Source organism: Sus scrofa, chromosome 2, assembly GCF_000003025.6.
Source record: "Sus scrofa isolate TJ Tabasco breed Duroc chromosome 2, Sscrofa11.1, whole genome shotgun sequence".
NCBI classification, from domain to species: Eukaryota; Metazoa; Chordata; class Mammalia; order Artiodactyla; family Suidae; genus Sus; species Sus scrofa.
Genome location: NC_010444.4, coordinates 72239093 through 72256507, shown reverse-complemented (window position 1 = coordinate 72256507; position 17415 = coordinate 72239093). Strand labels below are relative to the sequence as shown.

At 43.8% G+C, this 17415-nt stretch overlaps 1 protein-coding gene across 23 annotated transcripts in view; it reads left to right on the top strand.

Annotated features, from left to right (window-relative positions):
* The window catches only part of ADGRE1 (adhesion G protein-coupled receptor E1), an 88890-nt gene that overhangs the window by 49418 nt on the left and 22057 nt on the right, over nt 1-17415 (top strand). For 20 of the 23 annotated variants that reach the window (XM_021083974.1, XM_021083951.1, XM_021083952.1 and 17 more), the window contains 7 exons: nt 2059-2214; nt 2415-2534; nt 3133-3279; nt 5881-6030; nt 7686-7774; nt 10370-10450; nt 16205-16382. In XM_021083974.1, coding sequence (XP_020939633.1) covers nt 2059-2214; nt 2415-2534; nt 3133-3279; nt 5881-6030; nt 7686-7774; nt 10370-10450; nt 16205-16382 — 921 coding nt within the window. The remainder of the gene's footprint in view (nt 1-2058; nt 2215-2414; nt 2535-3132; nt 3280-5880; nt 6031-7685; nt 7775-10369; nt 10451-16204; nt 16383-17415) is intronic. The other 3 variants (XM_021083965.1, XM_021083960.1, XM_021083973.1) reach the window with 3 other exon arrangements.

Sequence of the window (17415 nt, the reverse complement as noted above, 5' to 3'; positions counted from 1 at the left end):
ATTCTTTGGAGGGGAACTGAGATTCATTCCTCCGTGAAAGAGGGGAGTAATGAATTAGAGGCTGAGCAAACACAGATGGCAGAGAATGAGCCACTAAAGGTGCCCGATGAGTCTGGGTGGTGAATTAAGATGGGATTAGAAGCCAAAGAGGAGCTCAGCTGGGAACAGACTCTCAGTGCCTTGCCTGCTCTTGGAGGATTTTATCCTGAGAGGTGGGTGGCCTCATCAGAAAATTGCAAGGGAGAGAAACACGCCCCAAGCGTTTCCTTTCCATAGTGACGCAAATGTGTGAGCCCCTTGTAGCTTGGGAAAACCATTGGCTTTAGTTCCAGGTGGGGCTGTGAATTGCTCTGCTGTAGGTAGCCTCAGCATCCTTTTTGGTTTTCTGCTTAGATGGGGATGAATGTTCCAGGAACTCAACTCCTTGTGGTGCCAGTTCTGCCTGTACCAACCTCTTGGGAAAATACAATTGCTCCTGCCTGCCTGGGTTCTCTCCACCTGATTTTTGGGCTTCGGGGTAACCTGAGGCTTTCTTTATTTTTTAAAGATTTTTATTAAAGTTGGGAGTTCCCGTCGTGGAGCAGCGGAAACTAGTCTGGCTAGGAACCATGAGGTTGCGGGTTCGATCCCTGGCCTCGCTCAGTGGGTATAGGTCGAGCACGCAGCTCGGATCCCATGTTGCTGTGGCTCTGGCATGGGCTGGCGGCAACAGCTCCGATTAGACCCCTAGCCTGGGAACCTCCATGTGCTGTGGGTGCGGCCCTAAAAAGACAAAAGAGAAAAAAAATTTATTAAAGTTGATTTACACTGTTGTGTCAATTTCTGCTGTAAGCATAGTGACCCAGTCATACCTATAGATATTCTCTTTTTCACACTGTCTTCTAAACCTGAGGCTTTCAAATGTGCAGATAATGGCCCCAGCTATTTTGGAGACTTCTCAAGGGATGTCAAACTGCCCTGAAACTTAGTGCCTTATCCCAAAATCATTTTTCCTTTCGCATGATTCTATGGGTTGACCACATGGTTTGCTGGGAGAGGGCTATAGAACACTTGCCTTGAAGTTGTATTTGCATGACAAATGTAGCAAGTTTTTGTTTAGGGTGATTTGGCAGAGCAGGGCTGAAGGAGATTTGGGGAGGCCCACCCCATGGTACAATGGCTGCACAATTCCGTGAGTGCTGCAATGAGTGAATCCTTCCTTAGAAGTGGGTTTGCAAAGTGTTCCGATTATCTATTGCTGAGTGACAGCAAACATGGTGCATTAAGGCACCAACCATCATTTATTTTGCTCTTGAGCAAATCTACTATTTGGGCTGAATTGGGTGAGGATGGTTTGACTCTGTTCCCCACAATGTGAACTGAGTTGACTCACTGGGGCTAGAGAATCCACTTTGAAGGGGGCTCACTCACACACCTGGCAAACTGCTGCTGGCAGTTGGCTGGTGCTCAGCCAGAGCTGTGGGCGGCAGTTCTTCGTTCTCCACATGAGCTGGGTTTTCTTGGCTGGTTGAGCTTCTTCACAGTATGGGGGCTGAGTCGAACACGAGCATCTCGGAGTTCCCATCACGGCTTAATGGAAACGGATCTTAGCATCCATGATGACTCAGGTTTGTTCCCTGGCCTTGTTCAGTGGGTTAAAGATCTGGTGTTGCTCTGGCTATGGTATAGGCCAGCGGCTATAGATCCGATGTGACCCTTAGCCTGGGAACATACATATGTCACGGGGGCGGCCCTAAAAAGCAACGAGCAAACAAGCAAACAAACAAAACATGAGACTCTCAAGAGAACAAGGTGGAAGTGTATGCTATTTGGACGACTTAGCATGGTACTTACGAGCTCAGTGTCCCCACCACCGGACTCAGATCCAAGGGGAGGAACTACAGACCGACTCCTTGATGGAGCCGATGTCTGTTGAATGAAGGGCATGTGGAGGAGAGACAGGGTATCTTCCTGGGACAGGCTCTTTCCATCAACCGCTTCCAGTTTTCCACCGGAAGAAACAACGTGTGGTCCAAGGCAAAGCCCATTGGCCAGTGTGCTTCTTTTTTTCCGGTCCAGATATAGATGAATGTTCTCAAAGCCCCCCAGCCTGTGGGCCTCACTCCGTCTGCAGAAACCTGCCAGGGAGCTACAAGTGCAGCTGTTTGCCTGGTTTCTCGTCTCCCACCGGAGATGACTGGATCCCGGCAAAGGGAGGTCGTTTCGCGTGTGTAGGTAATGCTGTCAGGCTGTCAGGCGTGGCGGGTCTTTGGTGGGCAGCTGCTGCGGAGCTGCTTCCGTGTGTGTGTGTGTGTGTGTGTGTGTGTGTGCGTGTGCGTGTGCGTGCGCGTGCGTGTGCGTGTGCGTGTGCGTGCACGCGCGTGCGCTCAGACACTCACCCTTTGGCCTGGCCCCTCTCTTCCACTGCTCTTCAGACATTAATGAATGCCTCCAGAGCGGGGTCTGCCCGGAGCATTCCCAGTGTACCAACTCCTTGGGAAGCTACAGCTGCAGCTGCCACGTTGGATTCACCTCTACCAACTCCATCTGTGAAGGTATAGAGGACCCGATCTCTGGGTACCTGTGCCATGAATTCAGAACCCCTTTGATTGAGGATCCTGGGGACCAGGAGCCTCCTTTTAGGCATTATAAGGTTGCGTCTTGCCGGAGGACAGACAGCTATGATGTGGTATCTCTTGGACTTGAGCTGCTTCTGAGGGTCTACTACGTGCTAAACAGTGCTGCAAGCAGTGCTGGAGAGTAATGGCGTGATTCTGTTTCTAGGGTGATTTACCCTCTTTGCCCTTAGGGGGATGTTATCAACATCCTTAGACATTTTTGGTTTTCGCCCATTGATGGTGGTGTAGGGTTTGTTTGCGTTACTCTTACTTGTGTGAGCAGAGACCAGCGCGTCCTTCCAAATATCCTACAATGCATAGAGCAACCTCCGTACAACCAAGAAGGATCTGTTCCCAAGTGTTGATGGTGCTGAGATGGAGATCCTCTGAGCTCTAGGGAATTCAGACCCAACCTTGAGAACTTTTTCCTATAAGTTATTTGAAGGAAGCCATGAGAGTCCTCCTTGATCCTATGCAGCCTCCTATCCTCACTGCTTCCTCTGCCTTGACCCGGATTTTCATTCCCACTGACCAGATGTGGACGAATGTGCCAATCCCAGAGCTTGCCCAGAGCACGCATCTTGCCGCAACAGTGTGGGGAGCTACTCTTGTGTCTGCAAGTCCGGATTTGAATCCAGCACGGGCAAGATGGGCATCCAGGGCCCCGGAGAGACGTGTAGAGGTAGCTCCATGGGACTCTTGGGAATCAGGTCCGATCTTTTTGCATAGACAGTACTCTCTGGGGGAGGACTTGGGGTGAGTCTCAGCTGAGTTCAGTTGCAAAGCTGAAGCCAATAATCATTCATTCATTTCTTCGTTCATTCATGCACTCATTCAAAAATACTTGTTGAGCACCTACTGTATGCCCGCCCAGATTCTAGGGATGGAGGATGCAGCAGTGAGAAATACAGGCCCAAATACTTGTTCTCCTGGAATTGATTATCTACTGTGGGGAGAGAGAGAGATTGGACAAAATCAAGGCAGAAAACTGTTGGGTGTCAGGGATAGTTAAAGGAGGTGAAATCAAAGAAGGCAGGAAGGAAGATTCGGGGGGTGTCTTGCCTTTTTTTTTCTTTTTTGGCTGCCGCACAGCATAAGGAGTTCCTGGAGCAGGGATCAGATCCAAGATGCATTGGCGACCTATGCTGCAATTGCAGCAATGCTGATCCTTTAACCCACTGCACTGTGCGGGAGCAAATTTGTATCCTGGAGCTGCAGAGATTTTGCTGATCCCGTTGTGCCACAGTGGGAACTCTGGTGTTCTACTCTTAATAGAATGTTTATTAAAGGTTATACAGTGGGAGTTGCGATTTGAGAAAAGATCCAAAGATGGTGAGATATTTGGGTATCTGGGGAAGGATTTTCCAGGAGCTGAGAATGGCAGGTACAAGGCCTGGAGGCAGGATTCAAGCCAAGGCCTCAGCTGTACAATGGCTGTGCTCATTCAGTCCTGCCCAAAGCCTGGAGATACCAGTGGTGTTTTATGCCCATTTTACAGATGATGAAACTGAGCCTCCATTGTGGTGGAATCACCTCTCCCAAAGTCAAATTGATAGAAAATGGGAGAGTCAGGATTGATGTGTGCCTAGTGTGACTTAATACCCTAGCCACCATGCTTTGCTCTGCCTCTGAATTAGGCTGCAACCTCTGGCAACTAAGGGCGGATTTATACATGACTGATAATCAATTTAATCACTGAATTCTCAGTCTGAGACCTCAGATATTCTGGGAAACTGTCCTCTAAAAATTCCAGAGCCAGGCGGAACCTGGATTTAAATCCTGGCTGTCCTTTCTTAAGCTATGTGACCTGGCACAAGTGTGAAACCTTTCCTTCTCTGAAAAATGGAAGTCAGCAGTTTGTACCTCCTAGGGCTGCTGTGAGCATTTGTTGAGTGGATGCCTGTAAAGGGTCTTCCTCAATGCCTGCCACGAAGACAGTTCAACCTGTTTGCTGTTAAATTTTTGCTTCCATTCACAAGTACTCTCATAGTCCTTCCTCTGTTCCTGCTTTGATCTGAGTGGTTAAAGATATTTTGTAAAGATATATAACATATATATGAAGATATATAAAAAGGTATCTTTTTTTTTTGGTCTTTTTATAGAGCCACACACCTGTGGCATACAGAGGGTCCCAGGCTATGGGTCTAATCAGAAACAGTGCCATAGCCACAGCATGCCAGATCTGAGCCGCATCTTCGACCATGCTGCAGCTTGCAGCTGCACTGGATCCTTTAACCCACTCAGGGAGGCCAGGTATTGAATCTGTATCCTCATGGATACTAGACCATGTCTTAACCCGCTGAGCCACCATGGGAACTCCAGTGCTTTGGCATCTTATTTAACCCTCTGGACAACCCTGTGGGGTAGGTTCTGTTATTACTCCCATGTTAATCACAGATGAGACACACAGAAAGGAGTTGATCAGCTCAGGCTGCCATAACAAAGTATCATAACCTGGTGGGTTGAAATAAATGAGCTTTATTGTCTCACAGTTCTGGAGGCTGGAAATCCAAGATCAAGGTGTCAGCATGGTCTGTTTCTAGAAAGAGCTCTCTTCCTGGAGTGCAGATAGTGACCCTGTTGCTGTGTCCTCACATGGTAGACAGAGAGAGAGGGAGTGAGGGAGATGCTGTTATGTTTCTCCTTCTTCTTAAAAGGGCACTAATCCCATCACAAGGGCCCCACCCTCATGACCTCATCTAAACCTAATCATCTTTCTGATTTTAATACTACCTCACTGAGGGTTAGGACTTCAGTGTAGGAATTTGGGGTGACAATTCACTCCATAGCCCCCAGCAACACACAGATTCTAAGGGGCAGAGCCAGGCTTTGAACTGATGCTGTCCAGGCTCTCTACCCCTCCTCTCTGATGTAGCAATTCTTTGGAGAGGAATTGAAGTTCATTCCTCCGTGAAAGAGGGGAGTAATGAGTTAGAGGCAGAGCAAACACAGATGACAGAGAATGAGCCATTGTGAACCTCCAGGTGATGGATGAGTCCAGAGCATGAATTAGGAACTGATTAGATGAGAAGGAGGAGCTTGACAGGGACCAGACTTGCATGTTCTAAGGAGGAATGTGGATTTTATCCTGAGGGATGGGTAGCCTCATCAGAAGATTTGCTTGGGGTGGAAACATGCCTCCAAGTCCTTCCTTTTCAGAGGGATACAAATGTGTTTAAGATCCCCTTGTAACTTGGAAAACTGTTGGCTCCAGTCAGTGGTGGGACTGTGAATTGCTCTGCTGTAGCCTCAGCATCCTTCATCGTTTTGATTTTCTGCTTAGATGTGGATGAGTGTTCCAGCAACTCAACTCTTTGTGGTCCTAGTTCTGTCTGTACCAACCTCCCAGGAAAATACAGTTGCTCCTGCCTGCCTGGGTTCTTTTCACCTGGTGTTTGGAGTCCTGAGAAACCTGAGGCTTTCAAATGTACAGGTAACTCTACCAGCCTTTTTGGAGACTTCTCAGGGGATGTCAAACTACCCTGAAATGTAGTGGCTTATGGCAACATTCACATGTTCTTGCCCACGATTCTGTGGGTTGACTGTATGATTTTTCTTGGGTACTAGGATGTTTGACAACTCCAAAATATCCTCATTGATATGGTTGGTAGTTAGCACTAGTCTCAGACTCAGAGCTCAGTTGGGCCCCTCAGTTTTCCTCATGGGCTTCCTCAGAGCAGCTGGCTCAGAAACTCCCAGAGGAAGAGGTCACTGTGTTGCCACAGTGACCTAACATGCCCCTGTATTAGTCATGCCAGGGTTCCTCAGCTTTGGCGTATTGAGTTATAGGGATGGATAGCTCTTTCCTGTGGTAGGGCGCTGTCTTGTGCGTTATAGGATATTTGGCAGCATCTTTGGTCTTTACCCACTGGATCCCAGCGACCATCAAAAATGTCTCCAGACATTGTCCAAGTGTCCACTGTGGGGAAAATCTGTTCAGAACCACTAGCTAAACATAATAGACATTTCTTATTCTCATAACAATCCAATATGGATATACTTAGCTAAAGGGCAGCTTTCCTCCACACAGTGAATCAGGAATCCAATCTCCTTGTATCTTTTGGCTCTTCTCTCTCTTTGGACGTTGGAATTACTGATTCCAGCCAGTGGTGGGGATAGAGAGAGAAGGCACACCCTCTTCTTGACCACCTTAGCCCAGAAATGACATATGTCATTCCTCTTCACATCCCGTAAACAAAAGCCAGTCACATGGTCCCACCCAGATGCAGAGGGTTCTGGGAAATGTAGTCCCTGGTTGGGCCGCCATGTTTCAATGATGGCTCTATGCTTTGGAAAGAAAATCATGCCTTGTTGGCTTGCCCATTCTGCTTCATGCCCATTCTCTACCATTCAGATATTGAAGAGTGCCTTGGTAGGTGCCTTTTCAATGCAATGTGCACTAACACTTGCCACCTCCCCTACCCTGAACTACTTTCGTAACTGTCACCCTGGTTTTGCACCAAGCAGTGGACAGCTTAACTCTGTAGCTGTATTTTTATCTTTTTATGGCCACATCTGCGGCATATGGAAGTTCCTGGGCCAGGGGTCGAATCAGAGCTGAAGCTGCAGCCCACAGGCAGCTTGCAGCAATGTCAAATCCTTAACCCACTGAGCGAGGCCAGGCATCCAACCTGCATCCTCACGGACAGTATGTCAGTTTCTTTCTTTCTCTCTTTTTATTTTTTTGCTTTTTATGGCTGCACCCCTGGCATATGGAGGCTCCCAGGCTAGGAGTCTAATCAGAGCTACAGCTGCCAGCCTACACCACAGCCACAGCAACTCAGGACCCAAGCCGAGTCTTCTACCTACACCACAGCTCATGGCAAGACCAGATCCTTAACCTACCGAGCAAGACCAGGGACTGAACCCACAACCTCATGGTTCCTAGTCAGATTCGTTTCCACTGCTCCATGACGGGAACTCCTATGTCAGTTTCTTAACCCGCTGAGCCACAATGGGAACTCCCCCACCGTTGTATAATATGACAGTGGATGAATTTTAAGCAGAGGGTATTGAAATCAACCTTGCCTTTTCATCATATTTTTGCTGTGGTTAAGTTTGATTTGGTTGCTTCTATTTTCTTCTTAGGGGTTCCCTTCAAATGTAAAGAAGACGTGATGCCCAACAATGAGTGGGTCCAGCTATGCCAAGATGGAGCAGCAGTGAAGCCTAAATACGTAAATATTTTTGAAGGTTCCTCGTTCTTGACATTTTCCCAGAAGGCATTTAGGAAGGATGTTGTTTTGCAGCTTTAACAAAGACCAGAATCAAACCAAACCAAACCAAAACCATGCCTTATGCCAGATCTAAGTTTATGTCTATGTAACCATCTGTGTGCAAGCCACTGAGAGCTGAAGATGGCTCTATAACACTTTGCCACCCTCAACACAAGACCGCCTTGTTGTGGACAAGGCTGAATTCCAGCTGGTGGGTGGGGAAAGAAAAGGAAGTGAAAGGCACAGTCCTTCCCTTTTAAGAATATGACCAAGCATCACTTTGGCTTACCCTGAGCTTCAGAGAAAGCTGGAAAGGAAGGACAGTGTGCCCATCTAAAACTTGGGGGTTCATTTATTAAAAGAAGTAAGAATATTGCAGTCTCCCTATTAGCAAAGGTGTGTGTGTGGCATCTGTGTGACATGGGATGGGTGATACACAGCCTCCAGACCAGGCAAAGAGGAAGGTCATGTCTTGATTCTCTAATGAAGTCATTCTAGTGATCAAGGACTCCAGAAGCATCTTCAGGAATTAATGTCATGATATTAAATATGAGCTTGTCAGTTAGCTTGGAAATTCCCATGCACTTTGGACCACAGTTTTTTTGTTTTTTGTTTTTGTTTTTTGCTTGTGGTGAAATACACATCGAATTCATCATTTTAAAGTGGATAATTCAGTGGCACTGAGTACCCTCATGATGGTAGGCAACCACTTCCTCTACCTTCAAAACATTTTCATTACCCCTATAAGGAACCCTGTTCCATTAACAGTTCTTCTTCCCTCCTACCATCAGCCCCGGTAAATAGTCATCTACTTTTTATCTCTATGGTTTTGCCTGTCCTGGATAGTTCATATAAATGGAACCACACACTATGTTCATGTAAATGGAACCACGAAGCAGTCTTTGGTGTCTGGCTTTTCTCACTGAGCGTCACACTTTTCAAGCTCTATCTACATTGTAGCGAGTATCAGAGCTTTAGTCCTTTTCATGGCTGAATAACATTCCACTTGGACCACTGGTCTTTTCACATATTTCCCATCTTTTTATGCTGGTTAATAGTTTTGCTGTTTGTTTCTTTAAAATTTTTTTTTTGTCTTCTTAGGGTCACACCCGTGGCATATGGAGGTTCCCAGGATAGAGGTCTAATCAGAGCTACAGCTGCCGGCCTACACCAGAGCCACAGCAATGCCAGATCCGAGCCGCATCTGCAACCTACACCACAGCTCACAGCAATGCTGGATCCTTAGCCCAGTGAGTGAGGCCAGGGATCAAACCTGTAACCTCATGGTTCCCAGTTGGATTCGTTAACCAATGAGCCACAGTGGGAACTCCTGTTTCTTTTTTTTTTTAAATTTATTGGCTTGAAGTGTAATTGATTTACAATGTTATGTTCATTTCTGGTGTACAGCAAAGTGACTCATTTATAGTATGTACATATACATTTCTTTTCCAGATTTCCTTTCCCCTATGGTTTAACACAGGATATTACATAAAATGGGGACATGAGCTACGGCAGGACCTTGTGTTTATCCATCCTACATCTAATAGTTTGCATCTGCTAGTCCCCAAAACCCAATTCCCCCCTCCCCTGCCACCCTTGGCGTGTTTCCTTAATCCTGGAAGAGAAAGGTGCTGTGGTTCCAGTTCTTTTTTTTTTTTTTTGGATAGACTTTTCTTTTTTCTTTTTGTTTTTTCAGGGCTGCACCTGTGGCATATGGAGGTTCCCACCTAGGGGTCGAATCAGAGCTGTAGCTGCTGGCCTGTGCCATAGCCACAGCAATGCAAGATCCGAGCCACATCTTCAACCTGCACCACAGGTCACGGCAACGCCAGATCCTTAACCTACTGAGTGAGACCAGGGATTGGACCTGGGTCCTCACGGATTTCTGCTGAGCCATGACAGAAACTCCTTATTTTTTATTTATTTATTTATTTGTTTTGCTTTTTAGGGCTGCACCCACAGCATTGTGGAGATTCCCAGGCTAGGGCTCGAATTGGAGCTGTAGCTGCCAGCCTATGTCACAAGCAGAGAAACGCCAGATCCAAGCCATGTTTGCAACCCACACCATAGCTCACGGCAATGCCGGATCCTTAACCCACTGAATGATGCCAGGGATCGTACCTATGTCCTCATATATACTAGTCAGATTAATTTCTGCTGAGCCACGATGGGAACTCCCTTATTTTTCTATTATAGTTTATTTACAGTGTTCTTTCAATTTCTGCTGTACAGCAAAGGGACCCAGTCACACATATGAATTTTTTAAAATTTTATTTTTATAGGATCATAGTTGATAAAACACTGTGTCCACTTCTGCTGTACCACATAGTGGCCCAGTCATACATATATATGTGGTTCCAGTTTTGATCAAAGGAGGAGGTTTTATTTCCCTGAGAATTCTAGAGACTTCTAGAGACTTCTAGAGACTTTATTTCCCAGAGAATTCCATGCAGGAATTCAGGTCTACCCCACAGGTTGGGCTGGATGGTCCAGTTTGTACATTTCATGCTTGATCACTGCTTACAAACATTCCTCGTTCCTCCCTCTGGGATATAGGTTTCCTTTTGTGCAGTAATGAATGCCACCTTCAGCGTTCTGGATGATGCCTGTAAAAAAACCACCGCTGTTTCTCTGAAGGTAACAATGAACTCTCTGCAATCGTGTTTCAAGTTTCCAGCATCTTGGGGGCACACTTTGGGTGCAGAGAATCCTCTTTATAATGAATGGGTTGTGAGTTAACATGTAATCTATTCCAGTTATGAGGTTTGAAACTTTAGCGTGCAGGAAAATTGACCTTTTCTATATGTTTTTGTGAGTTTTATTACCGGAATAAATCTGTGTAATTATCGGTGAATCAGAATGCAGAAGAAGTCCACCCCCAACCCCCAAACTCCCCTGGCTTCCTTTTTTTAGTCAGATATTTTCCCCACCACTAGTTCCTATGAACCCCTGATCTGTTCCCTGTCATTATAGTATTGTCTTTTCCAGTGTTATGTAAAGGGAATCACACAGTAAGTGGGCTCTTGAATCTGGTATCTCTCACCCAGCATCATGTTTTCAAGGTTCCTCCCCATGGTAGTGTGTGTCAGTGCTCCACTCCTTTTTATGGCTGAGTAGTATTCCACTTTATGGATGGACCACAGTTTGTTTATTCATTCATATTTGACAGATATTTGAGTTGTCTCCACGTGACCAAGATCTCTTTTTTTCCATTATAGCTGCTTTACAGTGTTCTGTCAGTTTTCCACTTTACAGCAAACTGACCCAGTCACACATACATATATACATTCTTTTTCTGACAGTATCCTCCATCATGCTCCATCATAAATGACTAGATATAGTTCCCAGTGCTGTTCAGCAGGATCTCATTGCTTATTCATTCCGAAGGCAGTAGTTTGCATCTATTAACCCCAGATTCCCAGTCCATCCCACTCCCTCTGCCTCCCCCTTGGCAACCACAAGTCTGTTCTCCAGTTGACCAAGATCTCTTCATTCCCCCATCTTCAGGGTTTGGTGATTATAAATAGAGCTGTTATAAATATGTGTGTGTGTGTGTAAACCCAAATTTTCATTTCTCTAGGGTAACTACCTAGTGATGGGATTACTAGGTCATTAGGATAGAAGATTTTAAGACCTAGTTTCTCTTAAGCCTCTTTCTCTTAAGTAGAAACTTACAGATGCTGTTATTTCATTTATAAATTGGTAGTTTTTGTGTGAAAATAAGAATAACACTTTTGGAGTTCCCTGGTACCCTAGCAATGACAGGATCCAGCATTGTCACTGCTGCAACTTAGGTCACTGCTGTGGTATGGATATGACCCCTGGCCTGGGAAGTTCTGCACACTGTGGGCACAGCCAAAAAAAAAAAAAAATAGAGAATAACACTTTCATTTGTATTGGTTAATTTTATTTATTTATTTTAATTTATTTTTGTCTTTTAGGGCTGTACCTCGGCATATGGAGGTTCCCAGGTTAGAAGTCGAATCAGAGCTGTAGCCCCCAGCCTAATCCACAGCCACAGCAATGCCAATCTGACCCATGTCTATGACCTGCACCACAGCTCACCACAATGCCAGATCCTTAACCTGCTGAGTGAGGCCAGGGATCGAACCTGAGTCCCCATGGATACTAGTCAGATACATTTCTGCTGAGCCACAGGGGGAACTCCCTGGTTAATTTTAAATTAACATATTAGTATAACATTTATTCATGAAGTGTACATTCATTCATAGGGTTTTCAGATTAAATTTCTATAAAAAATGAACCCTCAACAACTTTATTTAAATTCCAACATTTTCTACCATGTTTACGAATGTTCTCCTTTCTCCCCCAGTTTCAAGTCTTTAATAAGGAAGATTTATAAACCTAAAAGGCTGAGTCATTATGCCCTTAGGGGATTCATAGATTCAATCACTGTATGTATGAATATAATAATTTAGATTGTTAAAAAAGCACAATACAGTATATAAACAGGCATATTCTCTTAAATTGTTCATACTAAAATCACAAGTCTAATTGCTTTTGTCAATAACATGCTGTGTTTTTAATTGGTTTGCTTTTCTTTTGTTTCCTTTTTTCTTTTTTATTGTTATTTTCCCCAACACACTTTTTTTTCCTCTGTACAGCATGGGGACCCAGTTACACATACATGTATACATAATTTTTTCTCCCATTATCGTGCTCCGTTGTAAGTATCTAGACATAGTTCTCAGTGCTACACAGAAGGATCTCATTGTTTATCCATTCCAAAAGCAATAGTTTGCATCCGTTAACCCCAAGCTCCCAGTCCCTCTTCCTCCCCCTGGGCAACCACAAGTCTATTCTCCAAGTCCATGATTTTCTTTTCTGTGGAAAGGTTCGTTTGTGCTGTATATTAGATGCCAGATATGAGTGATATCCTATGGTATTTGTCTTTCTCTTTCTGACTTATTTCACTCAGGATGAGAGTCTCTTGTTCCATCCATGTTGCTGCAAATGGCATTGTGTCGTTCTTTTTATGGCTGAGTAGTATTCCATTGTGTATATAGTCCACATCTTCTTAACCCAGTCGACTGTTTGATGGACATTTGGGTTGTTTCCATGTCTTGGCTATTGTGAATAGAGCTGCAGTGAACATGCGGGTGCATGTGTCTTTTAAAGGAAAGTTTTGTCTGAATATATGCCCAAGAGTGGTATTGCTGGATGATATGGTAGTTCTATGTATAGTTTTCTAAGGTACCTCCATACTTTTCTCCACAGTGGTTGTACCAGCTTACATTCCCACCAACAGTGCAGGAAGGTGCCCTTTCCTCCACACCCCCTGCAGCACTTGTTATTTGTGGACTTATTAATGATGGCCATTCTGACGGGTGTGAGGTGGTATCTTATGGTAGTTTTGATTTGCATTTCTCTAATAATCAGGGATGTTGAGCATGTTTTCATGTGCTTGTTGGCCATCTGTACATCTTCCTTGGAGAAATGTCTATTCAGGTCTTTTGCCCATTTTTCTGTTGGGTTCTTGGCTTTTTTGCTGTTGAGTTGTATAAGTTGCTTGTATATCCTAGAGATTAAGCCCTTGTCCGTTGCATTGTTTGAAACTATTTTCTCCCATTCTGAAAGTTGTCTTTTTGTTTTTCTTTTTGGTTTCCTTTGCTGTGCAAAAGCTCGTCAGTTTGATGAGGTCCCATTGGTTTATTTTTGCTCTTATTTCTGTTGCTTTGGGAGACTGACCTGAGAAAATATTCATGAGGTTGATGTCAGAGAATGTTTTGCCTATGTTCTCTTCTAAGAGTTGGTGTCTTGTCTTATATTTAAGTCTTTAAGCCATTTCGCTTTTCTAATGTGTCTAATTGTTTCAACCTTTTAAACAACAGATTTCCAAATTATTCCAAAGATTACAAAACCTTCTAAAATTAACCCAAAAGTATTATCACTATGGAGTTTTAGCTTGCTTGTTATTCTTTTTCTTTTTTGAAGGTTTAAAATAAACTTCCCAGCTGAGAATAGATTTAACACGTCAAAGGGGGCTTTAATGAGATTTTATCAGTTACAAAATTGAGGACCATACTTTTCCTGGATGACTCTAGTGGAGATTTTTTTTTTTTTTTCTGCATTGATGGGGAGGGACCCAAACCCCTGCCTTTTAGCTGAGTTATGGTTTACGGAACTCAGCGCATCTTGTTTTTCCCAGACAGACATTTCTCCAGTTTCACTCTGACCCAGTTTTTACTGAAAAGAATTTTTTTTTGGCTACACCTGCGGCACGTGGAAGTTCCCAAGTCAGGAATCAAACACTCACCACAACAGTAGCAACACCAGATCCTTAACCCGCTTCACCACAAGGGAACTTCCTCATCTTATTGTCAAATTTGGATAGATAAAACTTGGTTTCCCTGCTAGGATTTCAGTTTATTTCCTTCTCCATTGGACTGGATTCAATGAATGTCTCCCCCTCATTTTTAAAAATTTAATTCAATTTTTTTATTTTTTGAAGATTTTAATTTTTTTCTGTTGTCAATTTCTGCTATAATTTCTTCCCTTCATGTGTTATGTTGTGAGGTAGTGAATTATTTTCCTATTTTTTTGTTGGGGTCATGGGTTTATTGTCAATGTATTGACAGTAGTCAACAATAAGGGGAACCGTATCTGCATTCATATTAACGTTATTATTGCTATTCTTTCCTTAACTCTATTCCTCAGACATAAACAATGCTAATATTTAAATGCGTCTCTTTCTATATCCTTTGACTTTTTGAATGCCTGTATCACACACACACACATACACACACACACACACAAAAGCCATTTATTGAGTACTTACTATTGTTTAGAGCAGTGATTAAGGATTAACCTCTGATGCCAGACTAAATGTTCACATCTTGGCTCTGCCACCTATTGGATATGTATCCTCGTTTCTCCACCCAAAAATGGAAATGAGAACCTCTGTTTCATAGGTATCTTCATCAAATTAAATAAGTTAATATACATAAGACGTAACATTTGGCTCACCATAAATATTAATTACATTTATTTAAAAAAATCTCAACTAGTGCCAGAAATACCAATACATAAATGTAAATTTTTAATTAAAGTACTTTTTTTAAAAGAACGAAATGAGATCACATATACATGTTATTCTGTAATTTGCCTTATTTAACAATTAGCTCATGGCCCTGGTTGCTTTTTTTTTTTTTAAATTTTAGGGCTGCACTTGCAGCATATGAAAGTTCCTGGGCTAGGAGTTGAATCAGAGCTGCAGCTGCTGGCCTAAGTCACAGCCACAGTAACTCAGGATCCGAGCTGCATCTGTGACCTACACCATAGCTCAGGGCAATGCCAGATCCTTAACCGACTGGGTGAGGCCAGGGATTGAACCCACATCCTCATGGATACGAGTCGGATTCTTAACTAGCTGAGCCGCAATGGGAGCACCTGCTTGTTAGTACATAGAGAAATACCACGTCATTCTTTTATTAATGGCTGAATCCTATCCCATGATTTGATTTTGGCAGCTTTTATTTAACCAATCCATTGGACATTCAGGCTTTCCAAATTCTTGCTATCACAAATTTCATTGAAATGAACATCATTAGACAAGATCCTTGTGCAATTTTTTTCAGTATTTCCGGAACTGGAAGTTCCTGGAAGGGAAATTGCTGAGTCAACAGGGTATGTGCAATTTATGCTGTGACAAGTGCTGACTAACTGCACGTCATAAAGTCTAAACCAATTTGCATTCTCAGTGGGGCTTCTTGAATCAGGAAAAGGAAGCTGAGTGAATGTCCTTGTACATTCTTTATTGTCCTACACTGCCAACTCACTCTCTTTTTTTAAATTTAATTTTTTATATTGGAATATAGTTGATTTACGATGTTGTGTTAGTTTCAGGTGTACAGCAAAGCGATACAATTATGCATATACATATATCCATTATTTTACAGATTCTTTTCCCATATAGGTTATTACAGAATATTGAGTAGAGTTCCCTGTGTTATACAGTAGTCCTTGTTGATTATCTATTTTATATATAGTACTGTGTATATGTAAATCCCAAACTCCTATTTTATCCCTCTCCCCTCACCTTTCCCCTTTGATAATGATACATTTGTTTTTGAAGTCTATGAGTGTGTTTACGTTTTGTAAATAAGTTCATTTGTATCATTTTTCTAACATATGAGTAATATCATATGATATTTGTCTTTCTCTGTATGACTTCACTTAGTATTATTATCTCTAGGTCCATCCATGGTGCTGCCAATGGCATATGTTCATTCTTTTTTATGGCTGAGTAGTATTCCATTGCATATATGTATGTCAACTCTTTCTCTTAATGAGAGAGAGGGGACAGCTGTTGCTTCATTGATGGAAGAGGTGGTGGGGGGGAAGAGAGCACAAACATACCTTTCCTTACAGAATACGGCTGAGAGATTTGCCTCTGTGATTGAAAAAACATTCACACGGTCCAGTTTCACCAAAGAGGAGATATCCACCCTGGCCACAGTCTTACTGAAGAGCGTGGAAAGCACCACATTGGCATCTTTTCTGAAACCCTCAGCGAATGTCAGTCAGACCATTCAGACGGAATACTTAGGTAGGCTCTGTCTTTCATGGCAAGGTCCCACCTGGGGCCTGATTTAGAGGGATGACTTTGGCAATGTGAGTCTCTATGGCTTTCCCATATACTATTTCCCCAACTGTTTCAAACCTGTGTACTCACAGCAAAGCAAGTCTAATCATCTATTTTTTTTTTGGGGGGGGTCTTTTTGCCTTTTCTAGGGCCGCTCCCGCGGCACATGGAGGTTCCCAGGCTAGGGGTCTAATCGGAGCTGTAGCCACCGGCCTACACCAGAGCCACAGCAACACGGGATCCGAGCCACGTCTGCAACCACAGCTCACGGCAACGCTGGATCCTTAACCCACTGAGCAAGGCCAGGAATCGAACCTGCAACCTCATGGTTCCTAGTTGGATTCGTTAACCACTGACCCACGACAGGAACTCCAGTCATTGTTATTTTAATCCACTGAGATTTGGGGGGGGTGTTTGTTGTTACTGCTGCTTGACTGATACTCTTCTGACTGATACAGCTATGGCTCTGCCCCTCTGAACATGCTTGCTGGGTGACTGCTTGGGAATATTGGGGGCTATACTTCTTTTACCACAGCACCCAACTCCCGGGACCAATTCTAGTATCAATCGCATAACCTCAGGCCATTCCATCCTAATTGGTGTCCAGGTGGTCAAGGTAGAAGTGAAATATTTTTGTTGGACTGCCAACCAGTAGTGAACAAAACTGACCTCACAAGTCTTCCATTTTAGTGAGTTGGGTCAGTCAATAAACAGACATCTGGTATACCAAATAGAGCTAGTGCTGTTGAGAGAAATGGAGCAGGGTGCAAGATGAGGAAGAAAGTTGCTATCTTATGTGATGTGGCTTGGGGAAGTTTCAGTGGGGCCGGGACCTGAGGGAAGAGGGTCATGTAGATATTTGGAGCAAGATTAAGTGCAGGAATATTTGCAATTCAAGGAACAGAGAGGTCAGTGTTGCCAGAATGGGGTTGAGGACAGTCAAATGGGAGAAGGGAGGGAGAGGCAGATTTTGTAGACAAATGTAAAAACTTGGTTT